The sequence below is a fragment of the Eurosta solidaginis genome, chromosome 5, assembly GCF_040869045.1.
Source record: "Eurosta solidaginis isolate ZX-2024a chromosome 5, ASM4086904v1, whole genome shotgun sequence".
Taxonomy (NCBI): Eukaryota; Metazoa; Arthropoda; class Insecta; order Diptera; family Tephritidae; genus Eurosta; species Eurosta solidaginis.
Window position 1 is genome coordinate 270,282,171 of NC_090323.1, and position 20,054 is coordinate 270,302,224.

The 20,054-nt window shown below is 36.6% G+C and overlaps 2 protein-coding genes across 16 annotated transcripts in view; both read right to left on the bottom strand.

Moving 5' to 3' along the window:
* Positions 1 to 5,163, bottom strand: mthl9 (methuselah-like 9). Of its 3 annotated transcripts, XM_067786727.1 has the most exons (8): positions 4,261 to 5,163; positions 2,938 to 3,082; positions 2,692 to 2,883; positions 2,388 to 2,621; positions 2,165 to 2,321; positions 500 to 703; positions 328 to 431; positions 1 to 267 (listed from the first exon to the last, which is right to left on the bottom strand). In XM_067786727.1, exons 1-8 carry the CDS (start codon positions 4,801 to 4,803, stop codon positions 221 to 223), a joined length of 1,626 nt encoding a protein of 541 aa, XP_067642828.1. In that variant the 5' UTR covers positions 4,804 to 5,163; the 3' UTR covers positions 1 to 220. The 3 variants fall into 3 exon arrangements, 1 of the variants encoding a protein (XP_067642828.1); XR_010953371.1 differs by lacking the exons at positions 1 to 267; positions 328 to 431 and adding an exon at positions 1,822 to 2,004 and having other exon boundaries at positions 565 to 703; XR_010953370.1 differs by lacking the exons at positions 1 to 267; positions 328 to 431 and adding an exon at positions 1,822 to 2,100 and having other exon boundaries at positions 565 to 703.
* A 4,903-nt stretch (positions 5,164 to 10,066) lies between these two features.
* Positions 10,067 to 20,054, bottom strand: part of mthl10 (methuselah-like 10) — a 69,413-nt gene continuing 59,425 nt past the window's right edge. For 11 of the 13 annotated variants that reach the window (XM_067790501.1, XM_067790500.1, XM_067790496.1 and 8 more), the window contains 2 exons: positions 17,788 to 17,982; positions 10,067 to 11,301 (listed from right to left, as the gene is read on the bottom strand). In XM_067790501.1, coding sequence (XP_067646602.1) covers positions 11,145 to 11,301; positions 17,788 to 17,982 — 352 coding nt within the window. In that variant the 3' untranslated portion in view covers positions 10,067 to 11,144. Of the gene's footprint in view, positions 11,302 to 13,377; positions 13,888 to 17,787; positions 17,983 to 20,054 lie in introns of those variants that run through there. The other 2 variants (XM_067790497.1, XM_067790503.1) reach the window with 2 other exon arrangements.

Sequence of the window (20,054 nt, forward strand, 5' to 3'; positions counted from 1 at the left end):
TTACAAATATATGTACATATGTTCAAAAACGGGAAGACTGAGTGACATGATTTGCTTTAAGTACATTATCCCATCTGTATAAAACGCTTAAAACTACGTTGAGAACATAACAGCAGCTTTCTTTATACAGCGGGCTTTTCATCGAAGATTTCTTGATCCATTATCACAATGATTAGTATTTCAATAGATAATAAAAATGTATTTATCCATAGCACATGCATCATCTTAAAGGAGCTCCTTCCTCGCCTATTTCATCCATGTAATGCTCTGTGAGTATATAATGGAAATATTCATTATGTATCATTAAATAGAAATTACCGCATTTACCTTTAAATTCTTCGTCACGCAATTGTTCTGAGCTCCGATTAATTTCTTGTAAATAAATACCATTCTCAGGTCTCTCCACTGGCCGGTGAGTTATATAAAATGTCCTAAATGGGTACATGAGTACAAAAGGTGAACTAAGTTTTGTGGATTTTGATTACCCGTCTATACTTACACATTTGTATGCCACCAAGCGCGCACCAAAGGATTTTTATATAACAGAAATAACAGAGCACTTATAGATAAGGCAAGTACACAAATTCCAGCTAGGAAATCTAAAATAAAGTACTGACGACGAAAACGAAAACTAAGATAGACCACCAGCTCACGTATCCACACACAGAGGACGCAAAATAAATATGCAAAAAATGCATGGAAACTAAAAAGCAAAAAAATATATAATTGTTGATCAACAGATGATGAAATAAATATGTGAGAAAATATAATAATAATAGCTTGGTGCGATATAGCATTGAGGAGATTAAGACAGAACTCACAATCTGGCTGGTCGGGACCTACATGTTTTATACCGACTCTGACCTGCATATGCAAAACAGATGAATTTTTCCTAAAAATAACCCATATCAGCGATACACTTGACGGTTTGTCAAATCACTGCCGAAAAAGTTTTTCTAAAGCCTTTAGATAATAATTTTCCCTGGAGTGTGTTACGCAAGCGCACTAGCCCCACACCACATAAAATTTATAAAATATTATAAGAAGATATAACACTTAATAGTAGACCCGGTAGAACATACCTAACCTTAGCATGGGTTAAATTCTATGAAGCGGAAACACTTTCAAGATCCTTTTCTGGTTCGCTTTTCCTCTCCTCTCTCCCTTGTCCACTTGCCATTCCACTATTTGTTCCTCTACCCTTTTCTCGCTTCCCCTGATTCCACTCTCTTGCGTTATATCTCTCCCACTTTCTTTTGTTCTCCCCTGCCTCCATCAGTCCCCCCTCTCTCTATCTCTCTCCATTTTTTCTCCCTCTCCATAACCCTCGCGAACCATAAATACGTGGTTAGAGAATAGACTACTCCCTGGTTAGCTTCCACCAAAAAAACAAAAATACAGTACTGAATGATCAAGGTGGCTGCTGCTGCGTTCACAGTGCTTAACCCGGCTCAGTAGACGTTACCCATTACGAATGGTTATCAAAATACTCTAGAAGTTTTAACTGGTTGGCACAGTAAGGATACTGCTGTAAGAGACATTAGTCCCACATTCAATTAAAAATATGCTTGGGGGGTTGCTGGGCACATGGCAAGCTGTTTATAACAGATTTCGGCATCTGACAGTAACCAGACCGGAGGTATTCTGCATTAATTTGTATTTGACTTTTAATATGGGGTCAACAGGCATAACTCCGAAAAGAGTTCACCGATTTGGAGCAGATAAGGCTGAAGGCTTCTTCGCAGTTTCCAAATTAATTCAGAAGTTAGAATATTCCTTTATTTGTCTGAGAGGCGGGGCTGGGTCTATCAGCTCTCTTACCTGCAATTGAGCTCAACATTTCCACGGTAGCTGGTTCTATATAAAGCAGTGCCTCCGGTTTTCTTTGATCAAGGGCTGTCACATATTGTCACCCTCCAAGTAGATTTGTGCAGCTGGACTGCTTCATGCTCGCTTACTCTGAAAAGTTGTCGAAACTTACCCTGTCCCAATGGAGTAGTTTTTCTGCATGTATAGGAAAAATATATACATATTTCAGAGAGGTAAATTCTTCTAAGTTCTTTTGGGCCCCTTCCGTACCCTCCAAAGGGCATCCTGTCCCTATCAAAAACTTCCTTTATTTCTCTCCTGAGCACTAAATTTTAACCAATTTTATTAAACTTACTGCGCTTTTATGAGCTTAATATCGTAGCCAGCCACATTCAGTGTATCCTCAGGCAGATTCCAAATGGCCATATATGTTTGTAAAAAAAACATCATACTAAGTCCCAAACATATAAAAATTGGTATGTAATAATACAATAAAATGCCCCATAAACGAACTGAAACAAAATAGAAAATAAAACAAATAAAATTTCTAATTTCAGATTCTTCAACTGAGTACCAACCATCAAACCAACAAAACTTATCACCAATGCCCGGCTTCAATTGCTGATAAATGTTAGAATCTTGAATAAATTTGAGCAAAAATCTTAGAGTCACCGCGAAGGCAATGGCTGCCATATAAATTATTTTTCTTTTCCAGCTGCAGATGCGTTTCGAATTAAAATTATACCAAAAATTCCAGCTGATTATAGTGAGCAAAAAGAACGAGATCATGAAGAATACATAAGCAATGAAACCTAGAAGAGAGAAAAAGGAGTTATTAAAGCGCATTGAACAGTGCTAATGCTTTACCCTTAAGGGTCTTACCTAGGTTACGGCACTTTGCTTCGGAGAGATCCCAGCGAGAACGTAATGCGAGATAGAGTAGTGATGAGAGCGCAATGACTGTTGAAGCCAAATAAAAAATGAGTGCTTCGCCATAAGCGCCGTTACGTACCGCCTTGATTGATACCAAAATTATTAGTGCGAAGGAGAAAATGAGTATTGCTAGAAATAAACCTAAAAGAACGATTTTATATTAAGAAACACTTCAGTTCACGCTTAGGCACTTACTTATAACATATATCCAGAGACGAAAACCATGACTCGAATACTCGCATGTCAGTGGCATTAAGCTCCAGACCTTCTTATGCTCAACTGGAGTAAAGCAAAACTCACCGGTGCTCCAAATACGTCCTAAGGTTGATAGTGAGCCATTCTGAAAAAAAAAAAAAAAAAATATATTGAAGGATAAGATAAAGCAATTTTCTGAGCGGCGATCTCTGATTAATATTGCTTGGATATGTTCGGTTTATGTAAGGGAGCGTTATGTACATATTTTTGAATGCAATTCCCATAACGACGGCATTCAATACCTTACCTCAGCTAAAGCAGATTCCATTACCTTGAATCTGCACCTATTTTTATGAAGCCAGCTCGCGCAATCGAGGTTATTTTTCTACCACTCCTATTGATACAGTATTGCTGCTTTGAATTGCTTTTACTGTTGTGTTGATCACTTGGTTATCTCCCAGTTGGTAGCACTACTCACATACCCCTAGAGGGAAGTGTGATGGGAAGCTGTTTTTGAGTGGTGGTTTGGTGAAGTATTCTGTCATGAGCTCGGTGTTACACAGAAATTTAGACTGCCCGATTACTGCAGTATTTTCCAGGTGGCGGTCGGCGCTGTGTCAACTTACGCTCAGCTATCTAGGCTTTGCGAGGAATCTTTGGTGCTATATTTTCATCGTTAAAGTATGTGGTAACACAACGGCCCAAAACAAAAGTTTCCAATTGAGCTGTTCCTTAACTGCACAGTTGCAACCCAACCTAACCTAACCTAGGTGAAGTTGTTGCATGCAAGAAGTAAAGATTAGAGGCAATAGTTTTTCAGGGGAACGGAGTCAGCGTGATCTTTGAAAAGAAGGTCGTGGGCATAAAGGAAGGTGTGGATGGGAAGCTAAAATTTTTCAGGGACGGCCAAGCGACAACTAAAGCACACAACACAACCACAGTGCAGTCGAGAATGATTCAAAGAATACAGACATCGAGTACTCTAGAATCAAAATCATATGGATGCCTGATCGTAATGAGAACCCGAGTAAGAAAATTTTATACAGGATCGTCGAAATCGAACTGATCAGTTTTGATGCGAAGGTCTACGGCGAACTGATAAGGTTAACTTCTCCTTTTGAGTAATAACAGGGCGCTGTCCGACTGAGTGGAGTGGAATGCGTAATGTTAGCTGTACGGAAGATGATATGGAATCATCAAGTCAATTGCTGTACTGAATACCTTTCTGGTTTTTAGCTCGAAATCATAGACTGTGTCGGTGAACATTTTCCAAGACAAATAATTTTTTTCTTTTCTAAATATGATTCCACTTATTTTCCTTACCGCAAAGAGGTCCCACTTCCAAAAGACTTCATCATGTTTGTCAATATATTTTCGATTGCACCCTGCCTCATAGCGCTTTATAAACACGTCGCGTATGTTCACTGCATTCACGCTGCCATTGGCGTAAGTGACTTCGATATGATCATATTTTGTGTGCTGCTGTTGACTACTGCCACCACTCACAGCTTCTGTTTGCTGCACACAAGTTTGAGTTTGTTCGTCGAACTTTTGTTCCGGTCGACAGCAAAACGTGATGCAGGGCCGCTGTTCACAAGCACAACCACGCATATGATTTGCTACCTTAGAGAGAATTCCATCTACCACCTGGAAGTTGTAGAGAGCTGTCATATTCGCCGGTATCAGAAGACCATCATATGAGTAAGAGCCATCTTTGAGACGAAGTCCCTCAGATATGTTGACAGTGTGTGAGTAATCGCATGGATATGAGCGATTGGCTGCTGCTTGTGACTGAACGCTCACAAAAAGCAGCAGAAGCAGCGCAGTAAATATTTTATACTTTGAGCGCTGAGCGGGAGATGTCATTTTGATTTGCAATCGCGGTTCTCTAATTTGTTTCCTATCTTCGTTCTGAATTCAACCTTTCGCGCAAATACACAGAATTACTATAGTTTATAAAAAAAATACAAAAACACTTTCAAAGTTAATAAATGAAGAGAAATTAATTAGCTGTCGTGTGGTTAGCTAAGTATAGATCTATTGTGTCAGTCGGCGCGGTGACGTCACATCTTCCGTATTTAACTATTGAATTTTCTATTTGTTTTTTATTTCATTGGGACATTTTCGGCGACTTGTTGCGCCCTCTCGTTCTTTATTAGCCGGGTCGTCACGATCACACGTCTGATGCTGGCACACATCAAAACCCAAGCACGTCCAAAACGATCCAGAAACCAAAACAAACTGTCTGTGGAAATTTTAGATTCAAAGCACCAACCATCACGAATGCTCACTGTAAGCATCGCACACACGTCTACACACATACATATGACTAATTCCATACATACAGAGTCATACGTGCTAGACAATTTGGTTTTAAACAAGCAACCACATTTTGTAAACAACTATCACACAAATTGTTTGGGTTTTTTAATTTTATGTAGGAAAAGCTCACATCCGGTACAGTCAGTACAACAACCAAAAGCTTTGAAAAGCTTCAAAATAATAGCGGTGTCGAATGCATTAAACTTCAGTCTCATTTCATAAGTTGTCGTTAGACAGACGTGATGACCCTTTCCCCATGCGTGATCTATCAATTTGAAAATAAGTCTATTATTTGCATTTTTGATTTCATAAAATGCAATCATATTTTTGCAATGGCTAACATAGTTGCGATTTTCAAAATCAGCGTTTAGCGCCAATAAATGCTCAGAAGACTACGCTGACTTATCAAGAGCTGGTGCTCATTTCGCATACCAAGTCAAAGCTATTCAGTCCAAGACCAAACTACAAAGCGAAAATCGGAAATTATTTACTGGGTAAAATATCTGTCTAAATCTCGGCCCAAGAGATCCATGTAACACTTTGCAATTCACCGCTTAGATCCAACCCTAAATAAGTCAAAGAACTCAGTGTTCCAGATAAGTGCACCCCTGCACTATCTCACTCACCAATGGATCGATGATGAACGTAGCACAAGAGGCATTAACCGACGCGAATAATCTGTTTTACTATGAATATCGACGAAGCTTGGGAGAATGTTGCAGCTCCCGTTGCAACAGATTAATATACAATACAGGGATTATATTACATATAGCTTCTACTTTTCCGTATTTTTTTGTTTACAGTGGGTCTTAAGCGCAGAGCTCTGGCAAATACTAGAAAATGTCTAGGACCTTTGCCACTTGCTGCTTCTAGATCAGACAGCTGTATCACTTTTAATAGTTGAAGTCTTAGCCTGGCAAACGCAGGGCACGAGAACAAATCGTGCTCGATCGTTTTCCCCTCCAACCCGCACTTCCTACATCTGCTACCACTGACGAAGCCTAATTTATAGGCATGTGACACAAGAAAGCAGTGTCCAGTCAGAATACCCGTCATGGTCTATATTCTTCTCTTTTTATGTTTTGAATGTTACGAGCAACTTTGTTTGTCTAAGGTTATAAGACCTACATATGATCTTCGACACTTTGGAGCTCCGCGTATGGGTCCACGCGTTTCCTTCTTGGTCGATCATGTGCCCTTCTCGCCTTCTCTTAATCTCGCCCAAACTGAATGGGACGTAACACTTTTTTAGAAGCTGTGATATGTGGAATTATTGCCTTAATTGCTGCTTCGCTGTCAATATAAAAGTTGACGCGCCTGCAATTTAAAGTATTTTTTTCCAGCATTTTCACAGTAATCTGGCAGCTTTTAGGATCTGTTTATTTCCGGACCGCAGAGCGTACTCCTTCCACTACTTTGTAACCATCCATATACACGTGTATCGCCTCGTCCGCCATTTGGGCACCCTAGCCTCACGCTTACGGCACTGAGCCTCGTTGCAATTGTTTACGCTATGTCCTTTCAACTCCGAACAAAACAAGATAAAAAATTTAGAAAAAAGTTTTTTTCAATTAGAAAACAGTTTTTCTAAGCGGGTTCGCCCCTCGGCATTGATTTGGCAAACACTCCGAGTTTATTTCTGCCATGAAAAGCTTTTAAGTGTAATCTCATGTGCCTTGCAGATGCCGTTCAGAGTCGGCGTATAATATGTAGGCCCCGTCCCGCCAATTTGTAGAAAAAATTAAACGGAGCACTATGCAAATTGGAAGAGAAGCTCGGCGTAAAATCTGTTCGGAGGTTATCGCGCCTTGTATTTGTTTAGCCCGCTTCTGCGCACCACTCCTGCAAAAACATTGATGCGCTGTGGATTGGATAACACTTGAACGCAGTGAATTCAAAAATGCATTTTAATTTTTAATGCTTTAACTTAAATTTTGAAGTTTTTTCCATACAAAGTTATGCTAAATATATAAAATCTAGAAGAAAAGGCATTTATATTTAAGCGACCCATAGTGTCAGCATACTTATCTTTTGTAAGGATGATATCGCCTTCCACGTACGCCTAAGAGTAGATGCTGTTATTTGAATGAAGTTCCAGGAGTACTTGAACCACTGGTCTTAAGAGAAAGTGCGATGGGACCTCAGCCCACGAACAGCCTTTTTAGAATTTTAAATTGTGTAATGCAGTTTCCAATCCCAACTGGCTATCCATGTGTGGAATAGTGTAGCATTCACTCATTAGGTTATTCATTCATTTGTACAAACATATATTTCAACCCGTTTTGGAATGTCTTAAAATACATTGACTCTTAAATACATATTAGTACATTTGTACATACATATATTTTGGCTCGCTTTGGTACGGCCTGAGATTCAACTGACACATTCATTCATTTGTACAAACATATATTTTGTACACCGTGCATCATCTGGTAACTTGAACCTTGGTATGCTTCTGCGCAAAGCTTGCTCGCCACAAGCCTCTACCTGTATACAAATTATTAACATGATTTACTTATGCTTGCGTTGCAGATTCCACAGCTAATTTTATTTATGCTTAGAATGCAGTTCCCAGGGAACTGAACTGAATGTATATGTATGTAATACACTTAGTTTGTAAGTATTAGTGTAAGTGGGTATTTTAAAATAAATAAATGTAAGGCGCGATAACCTCCGAAGAGATCTAAGGCCGAGCTTCTCTTCCAAATTGCCGCGTACTCCTCTTGATTTTCCCTACAAATTAGCCGGACGGGACCTACATGCTTTATGCCGACTCCGAACGGCATCTGCAGATGAGTTTTCACTGAGAGCTTTTCATGGCAGAAATACACCCGGAGCGTTTGCCAAACACTGCCGAGGGGCGACCCCGCTTAGAAAAATTTTCTTCTAATTGAAAAACCTTATTTATAAAATTTTGATGTTGCTTTGCCCGGGGTGTGAACCTGGGGCATACGGTGTTGTAGGCGGAGCACGCTACCATCACACCACGGTGGACGTAGGTATTTAACCTTATAGAAATTTTGTATAAAGGAAACAACTTTTTAATAAAGCGATTCAATCGGCTGCCGATTCAATGGCAGTCAATTCTATCTGGTGCCGCTAATTGGGCACTAGAACCGAATTTAATATATTATCATTCCTCATCTAAAAATATCCTAATGAGTCTCTCTTGAAATAACGCTTTTGTGGTCTTTGTTATCGATAGGTTTCTTGATGTCTAAGAAAGCGCAAAATACTACCGCAGAAAGTTCCAATTCGATTTGAATATCTGCTGTCAGGTGAAGCTGGTTGATAGACCTGTCTGTCGTGTGAGTGTGATGGCCGGGATTTATAGACTGCTGAGTGCTCAATACGATCTCATGCCCCATAATTTTCTTTCAAGACAAACGATTTGGAAATAGCTTCTACTTCTGCAGCAGGTACGTTGGATAAAGCACGAAACAAAAGTCCAAAAGCTTCGCTAGATAAGTAATTTAGTACGAATGGACGAAGACGCTCGGGCCAAGAAAGTACAAAAAAATTGCGTGCCAGTGCGTATGAGTAACTATTGGTGACTTAGAAAAGTGATTAATCTCACTGCGCCAATCAAACATGAACATATATGAAGGCGTTTTGTCCATCTGAATAAAGGTTTGAAGCCTTCGGTTTTGTGATTTTGCTAAGACTTTTATTATACTTTTTAATTTACAACAATTCTTATTTATTTTTATGTACCTACATACAAAAATACAATACTAAAGGCAAACGTATATTATGGAAACCATATATGTATGTATATATGGATGTGTGTTAAACACTTACTGGCTAGCGATACAAAAATAAATAAAAGTAAAAAAATATAAATAATTTTTTGATGGTTTTGTATGTAATGTTGGAAAATGGCAGCAGATTTTTTATATATTTAAAAATATGTGCATGTATATAAATTTATATTATTTATATATATAAGTACATATAACCCACCTTCTATGACTTGGATTTTATGATGACTCTTAGCATCTAATGCCCAATATACCTGAAAATTCTCTTAATATGTACATACAAAAATGTTATCTGGTAGTCATAAAATCATAGCACCAAGGCTTGCGATAAAAGGATGCAAATTAAAATTATATGACTGATATGCGTTTCTGTATGTAAGTTTATGTGAATTCCCTGTCTTTTGTCTTTTGATATCTGATTATTTTCTTAATTTCACAAAAACGATGTACATAACTAATTACATATCGTCGCCCGCTTGCCAGAAGCACGAATGTGTCAAAATGAAAATGTTGGGAAATCAAGTTTCAAAGTTTATTGCTCCCTCAAAATTAGAGGAATTAATTTCTAGTGTAAAAATGTACTTATATATTATACTCATACTATGCTCTTTCAACTAAGATAATTGTTCAGCTCGCATCCCTTCTATTCTTCGAGATTTAGCATATTCATTTTTCCGGCACAACAAAAATTTAAAAAGCTGCTCTAATTTTTTGTTAACACATCTATACAAAAAAATTAAAAGTAGTCGGATCAGGTAAATCTGCTCATGCTTTCTATGCATTTTGATGCGTTGAATCCGAATAAGCTATAAGAATTGGCCCAACTGGTCATGGTATGGCCTTAACCTCAAAAGACGTAAAAAAAATTCACTGCATATTGATTTTTAAATAACGTTAGGGCCAAGCCAAGATCTGCTATGCCAACTCCGTTGGCGGATTGGGATTCCGAGCATTACATTACTTAATAAAACATCCGCGGCTTTGACTTATCGAAAGTATGTATATAAATGAAAAAAGTTACACATTCAATTCAATTTCATATACACTAATGTGTTTTTATTTAACACATTATTGCAAACTTAGAACTAGTTCTCATCAGAATTAGAATCTTCTGAAATGTTGGGTTCGGGTAAAGCGTTGCCCTCAAGATTTTTATAAAAAGAATGATATTCTTTTGGTATAACCAGTTTTTCACATAATTTTTTCAAGTATTTTAGTTTTGATTCGAGAAGAGACAACGGCTTCGAATAAACAGGTTTGTCTTCAACTAAACAACTATCTTTTTTCGGAACTTCAGCTATTAAAAATTCTTCATCGGTATAATTTTTTATGAAGAATACCTTATACAGCTCATCTTTTGTGTATCCCAACTAGCATATATATCGCATGGGTAGTTTTATAGCTCCCTGAGTAAAATAATTATAAACAAAAAAAAATCGTCATACAATTTTGTGTGAAGCTCGAAAAGTTTTGGTGAGTTACGAGTTGGTTCCCAACATTCAGGCACGCATACCCGAACATTCGAACATACGAATGTGTGCTGTTCTTACTTTTTTCAAAAATTGTTGTGCCATATCAACGAATGTGTCATACAAACATGAACATCATTATCTTGTTGTCAGCCAAAAACATTATTGTGCCACATTAATTTTTCTGGCTCAGCTTTCTTTGATTGAATTATACATTCGGGAAAATGGCATTGCTAATTAATGGGGGTTTCCATGTAAGTAGGAAGCTCTAGATTTAAGTAGAGCCTAGATAATCTAAAGGGTAATCCAACGAAGCCTCTAACGCCAAATTGGAAAAATTGCACATTCATGCTTCTGGATAGCGGGCGACGATATACGATAAAACATTACATGTATTGTTGTATCTAAAAATAATACAGAAGACATATAGTTACGACACTCACACAAGATATTTTAATATTTAAGTTTACTTAAGAAGTAAAGAACTATAAACCCTTAACAACTTAAATTCTACTCTTAATGCTTTAAATATTTTTTGCTTTTCAAAAATCCTTCTAACATTTCCCCAAATTTTGTTTAGTTGTTTTAAATTTCCTTTTATGTTTTGCGATCAATTTGAAATCGATTTCGTTCAAAAATTTTCCCTCCTCACATCTCAGTTTCTCAAACTAGTTGTACGTGCTGTGGGCACCATTAATGGTCTTTCAGCAGGACCAGCTGCCGAGAGTGTTAAATTGCCAACGCTGCTGGACGTTGTCTTCGTTGAGTATTGACTCTGACGCTGGTTGCTGCTGTCACGTGTAGACGTATAGCTTTTCGCGTGCGTGAAAAAATAAATAAAGGCCAATTAGTATAATTAGCAAAAGAAATATAATAAAACATAGATAAATATGTATATGCGTGTGTGTAAAAAATTAAAACGCCAAAACATAGGCAACATAAATCCACAACCAACAAATATTATCATTTTCACATTCTAGGCCGAGTGAGTTAATGAATGTGCCCCTGGAGGGCGGAAGGTATTTATTTTTTTCAATTGTATGCCCAGCGCTAAATAGTATTTATTATTTTAATATTGGTAGTGGCAGAGTAATTTAGTATTTAATTAATTAGTTTTTGCTTAATCAAATATACAAATAAACATGCAGGTAAAAGATGTGCGCAGTAAGGGCAGAACTCCATAGCTTGCCCCTCGGACAATTCAGGCGTTGTAATATTTCACCTCTCCCCCCTCGACAGCTATTACGTTTTAACCGCTGTAAATGAGGTGAATACTCTGTATGCCGAATAGTCTGAAGGACGCTCTTGGAGTTGCTGCTTAAGTGTGGCGTTATTGTAAGGAATTAATCGAGGAGCTCCACATACATTGTGTTAGTCGGGCATGCTTATATTGAACCTACACCACTCCTGTAGTAATAATATACCCAAAATGTTTGCTTAAATAATTATTTAGTAATTATCGTACAAATTAGGTTACATATCAAACACATAGTTGTTTTATCCTTAAATTAGTTTTAAGATTTCATAACACGATATAAGTATTAGTTTTTTCCAGAGAGATATAAAGAAAATATCGGATCACAATATATGCGAGGTTAATCTAAAGAAATGTTCGCCTAAAGTTATGTCTCCCAGTCAGAGTTAAGAAAAGTTCTATTTTTATCCATAGCAAATATGTAGTTGTTGAATCAACTTAGTACAAATTGTTGATTCAGAATTGATTGATCGTTTCAACAGTCAGATCAACAAAAAAAAAAATTGCCGTCATACGCAAGTCAATTATTATCATCACTCTAAGAGTACCAATAAATACTGTTAAAATAACAAATTTTGTGAGAACAGTGAGTGCTGTGTGGTACTTAGGTTTCTCTCTAAAATTAGTTGATGTAGTTACAGGGCAGGCGAAAGGCGTGGGTGTGGTGGGTAGGATGACCCACATTGGAATTAGACTTGTCGATTGATTACTGATCATACCTGATTTGTAGAACGCTTTTACCGCCGATCCAAACTAGCCACCCAGATTTTGCGCGTTTCGCCGGCCGGGTGTAGTTGCATTATATTGGCAAATGTTCGGTGTTGAAATTACCAATGAAATCAGTCCTTTTGACTCAGATTGATTGAGAATTTTTACAGAAAATACATATTTAGTTAACTTGCGACCAATAAAGCCTTTTCTGTTAAAAAGACTATACAAATTTGTTCTCTTGACAAAAAAATCGGTTGAATAAACCATATTGGGAACAGAATTGCGAATGCGACAGAATTGCCTATCTATCATATATATTAGGGTGGGTCGATTTGTATGGACGAAAGTTAACCGATATCGCGCCATCGATTTTTCGATAGCATTTGGGTTCAGAAAAAAAAAGTTCCACTACGCATACCCAAAAAAAAAAATAATTTTCGAGCCTGCGAAATTAAATTTTTTTGACTTTTTTTCGACTTTGATTTTTAAAGTTTTTTTCATGACCTATTAAAAAAATTTTCATATGTATATTTTTATTTTTTTTAAAATTGTTATCGCCAACGTTTTTAGTGGACATTTTTGGGTCGGACAGGGTATACATGAAAATTTTACAAATCGAGGCTCGAAAATTATTTTTTTTTCTGCGTCCATATCCTATCGAAAAATCGATGGCGCAATATCGGTTAATAAATCGAACCAGTCTAATATACATATATATCTTATACCTTACCGTATGCATATCGCATGCGTCATAAATCGTTAGTTAGCGCACCGAATGGATTCGTTATTTAGTATTTTTAATTCCCAGGAAACCATTAAGTGGAAATACATAAAAATGTCTATTGAATAGATGATGTATTTATCCCGTCACATGCAATGACTACCCGCTAATCAATGACCAATATATCATCTAACCATTTACCTCTTCGCTAAAATCTTGGATCACGACGTGATGCCTGCGACGTTTTCTCTTTCATTTCATACGTATATTTATCGGGACTTTGATTGTAATCGGACATTGTTGAGCTGGTAGAATTTGTACGACTTGTGCCCGGTGGCCGGCACTTGCAAAGGCTTTCAAGAAATCAAGCATAAATTATTTATGTGAACTGTTTTTGGAGACTTTTTTTTGGCTGATGACAACGTTTAACGAAAGCGAGTACATTTAAATGACATTTTTTTTACATTTATACAAAGAAAGTTGTCTAAATATTGTGTGATAATTGGTTAAGAAGTCGCAGTTGATGAAAAATGCATGACGCGAAACAAGTGGCAGCCAACAGAGCAGCTGGTATATATGAATCCTAAAGAATAGAATTGAGCAGCTTTAACAGTTGCTGTTGTGCGTTGTTATTGGCATTGGAAAGACGCTGACGTGTTGACCGCTGCGACCTGTTTGATGTCGCTCTTTGGATTAGTTACTATTTTTATTCTAATGGAGTACACAAAAGATAAATTTATAAAAAAAAATGTGGTAATTCCATGAATTAAGGAAATAAGGAAGGAGGGGACTTATAAATAACTGTTACTCTTTATGCATGCAAAGGGGCGGTCTAAATAAATTTGTGGTAAAATCGTTGATCACATCATGCTGAAAGATAAGGAGAAGGATTTATAAACTACAACTAAGTTAAACATACGACTGATATAAAAAAATATATGTTAAAATAAGATTAAAACTTATATTGTTCTAAATTCTGGTACAAATTAAACAAAAGGCCTTACATTGAAAATTTGTTATCTTATGGATTTTGTACACTTCATTTCAAAACGGTAGCTCAAATAAGTCTGTTAATGCTAGAAATGCTATAGTTCCTGTCTCCCCTTAGTAGTTGTTGTACCTACGCCGTTTCCAGCATGTTTCATACACCGTCCCGTACGGGAGTTTTGAGTTTTATTCCTAATATATCGAATTGGAATTTATAGCGACACAGGCGAGATAATTCTGTGGAGCTGCAAAGTCCTGAATTCAAAAAATTAGAGATACACTAGCCCCCATATTTACAATCAAAGTAGCGTTACCCAAACATGCATAACGAATATGAAAAACGTTATTTCTGGTCAAATGAAAGTTACGCTGCGTTGTTAGAGCTGTCCAATCATAATATATGCCACTTCGTTCTGTTTAGCCTGCTATGGCATTATTTTGATTTATTATCCAATCCGTTACTAATTGACGGCGAAGTTATTGCAAAATTTTTATTATCCAAAAATAGAGAGAACTCTGCCGATTAATAAGCAGCAGTTGAGTGGCCTGAACATTTATGGGCATCCCTTGGATTGTGAATATAAGCAAGGAAAGGGCAACTACCACAAATAAAATAATAGTAAGCGTTGCAACTATAAGGTCTGCTTAGTCAGCAAGAACCGTAACCCAACAAACACCCAGTCTTCGAGAAGTATATAGTTTTCAAGTTGATATCCAACACCATTCTTTAGTTATTCTCCAACCCTATAGTTCTCAAGTCGAGATCCAACATAACTATTCAAACCATTAGAAATTTTGGGAAATATATCCAGGATTTGCATTCAGGTGAATATCGAGTTGAAGTGAAGTTCAAATTAAAACCTTCCCCAAGGTGGCACCACCAAAGCCAACAGGTGTTTATTGTGCAGAAATGAGCAAGTGATTGTGTGCATTAAGTAGAAGAAAATTAAAAATCCAACATGTGTTGGCTTGTTTAACGAGTGCGAAAAGAAATTTGGGTGTTGGGAGAAGTTTTTGCAGAGAAATTACATTTTAAAGAAAACCGTAAGGACAGCCCAAAATCATTTTGGAATTTCGTTTGTTCAAAGAAATTAGTATCAAACATTCTGGTCTTTCTTTTCTTTGGCGGCAAATCCGTTGACACTATTTTTGGTGCGGTAAATCTGCGTTTCAGAATTTTTAATGGCCAAATTCCCATCCGATTGTGATATTTATGATAACATTTCTTTCATATACAGCCATCTATCGATTTCGGAAATTTCGGACTGTCTCCCGAATATGTTCGTAATGAAAAAGCTCGACTGTGAAATGTATTGTGCGTCCAGAACAGTATGGTTCCTTCCTGGACCGGTCAACTTTGTCTATCTTAGCTATATTCTCTTATGACTACATCTCAGTTATTCAGTCAGGATCAGAGGTTGGCACCGTACTCTTGATTTGGATTCTATTTACATAATCTTGGTTACTCGGTGGTTGCTGACAGGGTAAGCTCTTTTCCTTTCGTTGCTTGCTCTGGTGTTCCTCAAGATGTTTTTAATCGACTACTTTAGTTCTTATTTCTCTACATTTAAATGTGTGCTTATGCCGATTACCTTAAAATATATGTACATACATCAATAGCTTTCTTGAATCTGAATTGATAAAATTTGATTTAGATAATTTACGCATGGTGGTGTAATGATAATCATCTAGCACAACCTTAAAAGGTGTTTTCATATAACTACTCGGCGTTAATGTCACTGATACCTCATACCATATTTCTAACTCGCCTCTATCGAGGATAAGTAAATGAAGGACGTAAAGTTTACTTTTTCGAAACATATTGATTTATGTATTTCAGAATTATATGCGATGATTTCGCTTGTTAGTCGTCATAGCTAGGATTTCGCCGATCCTTATACGCTTAAGCTCCTATATTCTGCTTTTGTACGTTCTAAACTAGAGTATGCTTGTTACATTTGGTCGCCATACTATTGCCAGGTTGCGAGAATTGCACGTATTCAAAAAGTGTTCTCAAATTTTGCATAACGTAGCTTGCTTTTCTCAAATCCGATAACCGCTTATGAAGCGCGATGCTTATAAATTAACTTAAAACCACTACAGAAAGGGGGAACAACTGTTTTGTCGCTAATATTCATTCTGGGTTTGTTTCGTGGTGCTGTTGATTGATCCGTGCTCCTGCATTTCCTGATTTTCCGGCAGGGTTGATAATTCATGTATATTGGAACAATCTTCCGTCATCCGGTACCAAATTTGGTTTGGAGACAAAACAGTTTCGGCGTTGTACCATCTTCAGTAAAATAATTCCAATATCCATCATTTTCAAGGCCCTTTATCTGATTTTAAAGATCGATTTTTCAGCTGCTTAAATAGTCATTATAAGTAAGGCAGTTGTGTTCATACATATTATACTACTTTATGACCTCTACTTTGCCTATACTATTTTAATACTAACGGGATTTATAAATAAATAAATTAAAATTAATGAAGCCTTATAAATAAAAAATTGTTTATACATGTTTTATTTTGAGTATTTTTAAGAAAATAATGCAGTATTGGATTCTTGCATTGAAGTTTAATTAAAGAACTATCTTTTCGCGGCATTTTTTTCCACATAAAAAAACCCTTTTTTGGAAAGCTCTATGATTCTTTAGATCTAAAGATGAGCCACTGGTGAGAAAAAGCTTGAGGCTTGACAAGTCTGCTAGTTATCAACTTGAGCTCTAATGTGACTCAAACCCAAATGCATATTGGGTAGTATTTGGCATCCGTTATGCATGTCCAGGTCACTCTGCTTTGGTTGTGCATACATTTTTAATGCATTATGTAAGTAATTTTCTTTTTACTTCCTTTATATATATACATATATATAAATTTTTTTTTTTTTTCAAAAAGATCATCTGATTGAAAGTTTTATGCATTAGTAAAACATATATTAGATTTCTAAACTTTTGCGAAAGGCAAAGCTACTATTACGTAGTAAAGTTCTAACTGAAGCTGCAAGCAGTAAACATAATCACAACCAACAATCAATTACATATTACAAAAACAAATCGCATACATTGAAATATGAACAGCATTGTTGTTATTTCGTTTGCTCAACAATTTCCTCACAAAAGGCAAAACAACGTTTCAAAATAGTCAAAAAAGCTTACTAAATATGTTTCTACTTCGAGACATGACCACAAAAGAGCTTGGAATGATGATCACGCTATAGATTACTGATAAAACCTTAAATTTCTAAACCGTATGCGAATGCCTGATTGGATGAAGGGCATTGTTGTTGGGCGTAAGGAAGGCGCTTCGTATAACAATTAAATGTCGTATTTGCAATGAAACATTTAGGAAACGTTGACGCATTGAAATACTACCGTTAGCCATTGTTGTCAATTCCGTTTGGCGATAACTGCGCACGCGCATTGTTCTTTTTTTGTTTTTTTTTTTTTTTTGATGATTAAAACATAGCGTTTCACATATTTACAATACAAAACAAACAAATTATAAAAATGAAATAAACATGAAGAACGGATAATTTTTGTGGGGACAACACAATTCAATTTTTTTTTTATTTTTTATGTATGTATATATGTATAGGTAAATAAATTGGATCTATTTTCAACTTACCGATGTGTTATCAAATGTTTCACCTTCTTCTTCATGACAAACAACATAAATATGAGAAATCCTTGTATGGCATTACAAATGTCCGATATGTAGAATATTTTGGCCCAACCCTTGTCGGTACCAACAAAATACGATACGATCTCCATAGACCAAGTTACACCCATAACAATGAATAAACGTAAGAATAGGCCGAATCTGAGGATTTAGATACAAATAACGTAGAGAATGCTTTTTAAAGAAATCTCAACAAATTTGGTAAAAAAATATGAATATAAGAAAGTAGGAACAAAATGAGATCAACCCACCTGCCTTTATACAAAAAACATGCAAGCAATTTGTAAATATAAAACTCTAGCTCATAATGTTTTGTTGATTTTTCGACAGGGTGGACAATTGATGGGCATTGGAACGATTTTCCGTAATGACTTGTCGAATACGGTCCGGAGGCAAACCGATTTCGCGTTGCGTCATAGGAAATGAAAAATTACACTGGATTCTCAACGTTAGAATGCCTCATAGTGGTTTCTCCTATGAGGTAGGTTTGGTGAACGCTGAAGTAGTACCCAGCCAACCCAGGGCCAAGCTGAGGTCGAACAAAACAAAATGCACCCTACGCCGATCAGTGGCGGATCCAGGCTGGTTTTTGAGGGGGGGCGATTTCATTCAGCAATTGTTTCTCCCAATAGCTGATGTGTTTTGAACAAAGTTCACATCAAGATACTTTATATGTGAAAATGCAAGACAAAACAACAAGGGAAACGTATAGCAGGCCGTTATTTTTTAGGGGTACATTTATTAGTATTTTTTTGCATCGTTTAATAATTTCATACACATATTTGGTTTCATTTAGTTATTCAAATTAACAATAGTACATCCAATTTTTTGACATCATTTTTATCTTCTGCATAGTTCATACTCACACAGTAAATTTAATTCTATGCTTCCCTTTTTTTACATATCTTTCATGATCAATATTAATCTCAATATCGAAATGGGTATTTAAAAGTGCAAGACCAGTGAGTCTGTTCTCGGACATTGTGGACCGTAACCACGTTTACAACCGGCGAAGTGTCGAAAAACTCCTTTCAGCACAAGCATTGGTAGCTGAAACATGGCCAGAATTTTGATAAGAGAATTTATTGATGGAAACGAATATTCATTGCAATCATTTATAACTTTTTCAGCTGATAGTGGAATTGATTTTTTGTGTTGCTTATCAGACCAGCGTTCTGATACACTCTCCATCTAGATTAATTTTATTTCCTCCAATAAGAGATGCGTATCGTTTACCAAGATCTTGGACAAGCTGTTTAGACACATTTTTTTTTTTTGCAGTGTATTATTTTTGATGATTCGCGATGGGAGTAGTAAATTAAGATTAAAAACTTGCAATGTATCTTCAGGTAATCAACCTTGTAAATCAAGAATGATATGATCAAGAAGAGGTATATATTCAGCGTCTGAGGAAGTGTAATTCGCTCGATGTATTTGCTTTTTAGCAATTCGTGGGAGGACAATATCAAACTTCAACTCATCTGCTAAAGCGACTATTTTTTTGTAAAGTGCCGAAAAGCGGCTTTCCGCTTCAAGTTTATGGTTTTTCAATGTTCGCAAAGTGTCACTCAATGCTTCAGAAGCTTGATTCAAATTTATTGACGGTGTTTGCAAAAGTAAGCTTAGTGGTCGTGTAACATAAAGTACATTGCTCAAACAAATTATTGAAATCACGAACTCTGTCCCGCAAATAGATTTCAACATAGAACGGGCCTCGGAACTTGTTGTTGAATCTTGCCAAGTAGAAATTTCTGAAACGAAGCAACAATTTTTGTGATGTTTTCTGATGTTTTTTGAAAACTATGGTACGTTTCGGAAACTGGCTTGGAAAACTGATAATTTTTTTCATCAACGCAATACAATCCTTTGTTTGAAGAACTTTCAACGTTTTTGCAAGCGAGTTATTAAGACAATGGTTGAAACACGGAGAATGATTAGCATTGGTACATATTGTAACGAATGTTAGCAGCACTGAGCGATGCTATTGTCTCTAAGCCGATGCTAAGCAGTGACGTGAATGCACATCAATAATTCAATCATTATGTATTTACATAAACGAAACAATAACTGCGTCTACATATATGTACCATGTACGTATACGAGCAGCGGAGAGTCAGTGCACTAACACATGCATATATCTGAGAAGTTTGAGAGCTACTGGACTAGTAGATTCTGGAAGCGCCTAAAAGATGTATAAAATTGTGCAATTTTAG

Excerpts from the sequence above, each read along its gene's own strand:
- mthl9 (XM_067786727.1), bottom strand. The coding sequence starts at position 4,803 with ATGACATCTCCCGCTCAGCGCTCAAAGTATAAAATATTTACTGCGCTG. Across the intron at positions 2,884-2,937 it reads TCTCTGGATATATGTTATAA|GTTTATTTCTAGCAATACTC; the intron begins GTAAGTGCCTAA and ends TCGTTCTTTTAG. Across the intron at positions 268-327 it reads GCGTGACGAAGAATTTAAAG|AGCATTACATGGATGAAATA; the intron begins GTAAATGCGGTA and ends ATATACTCACAG.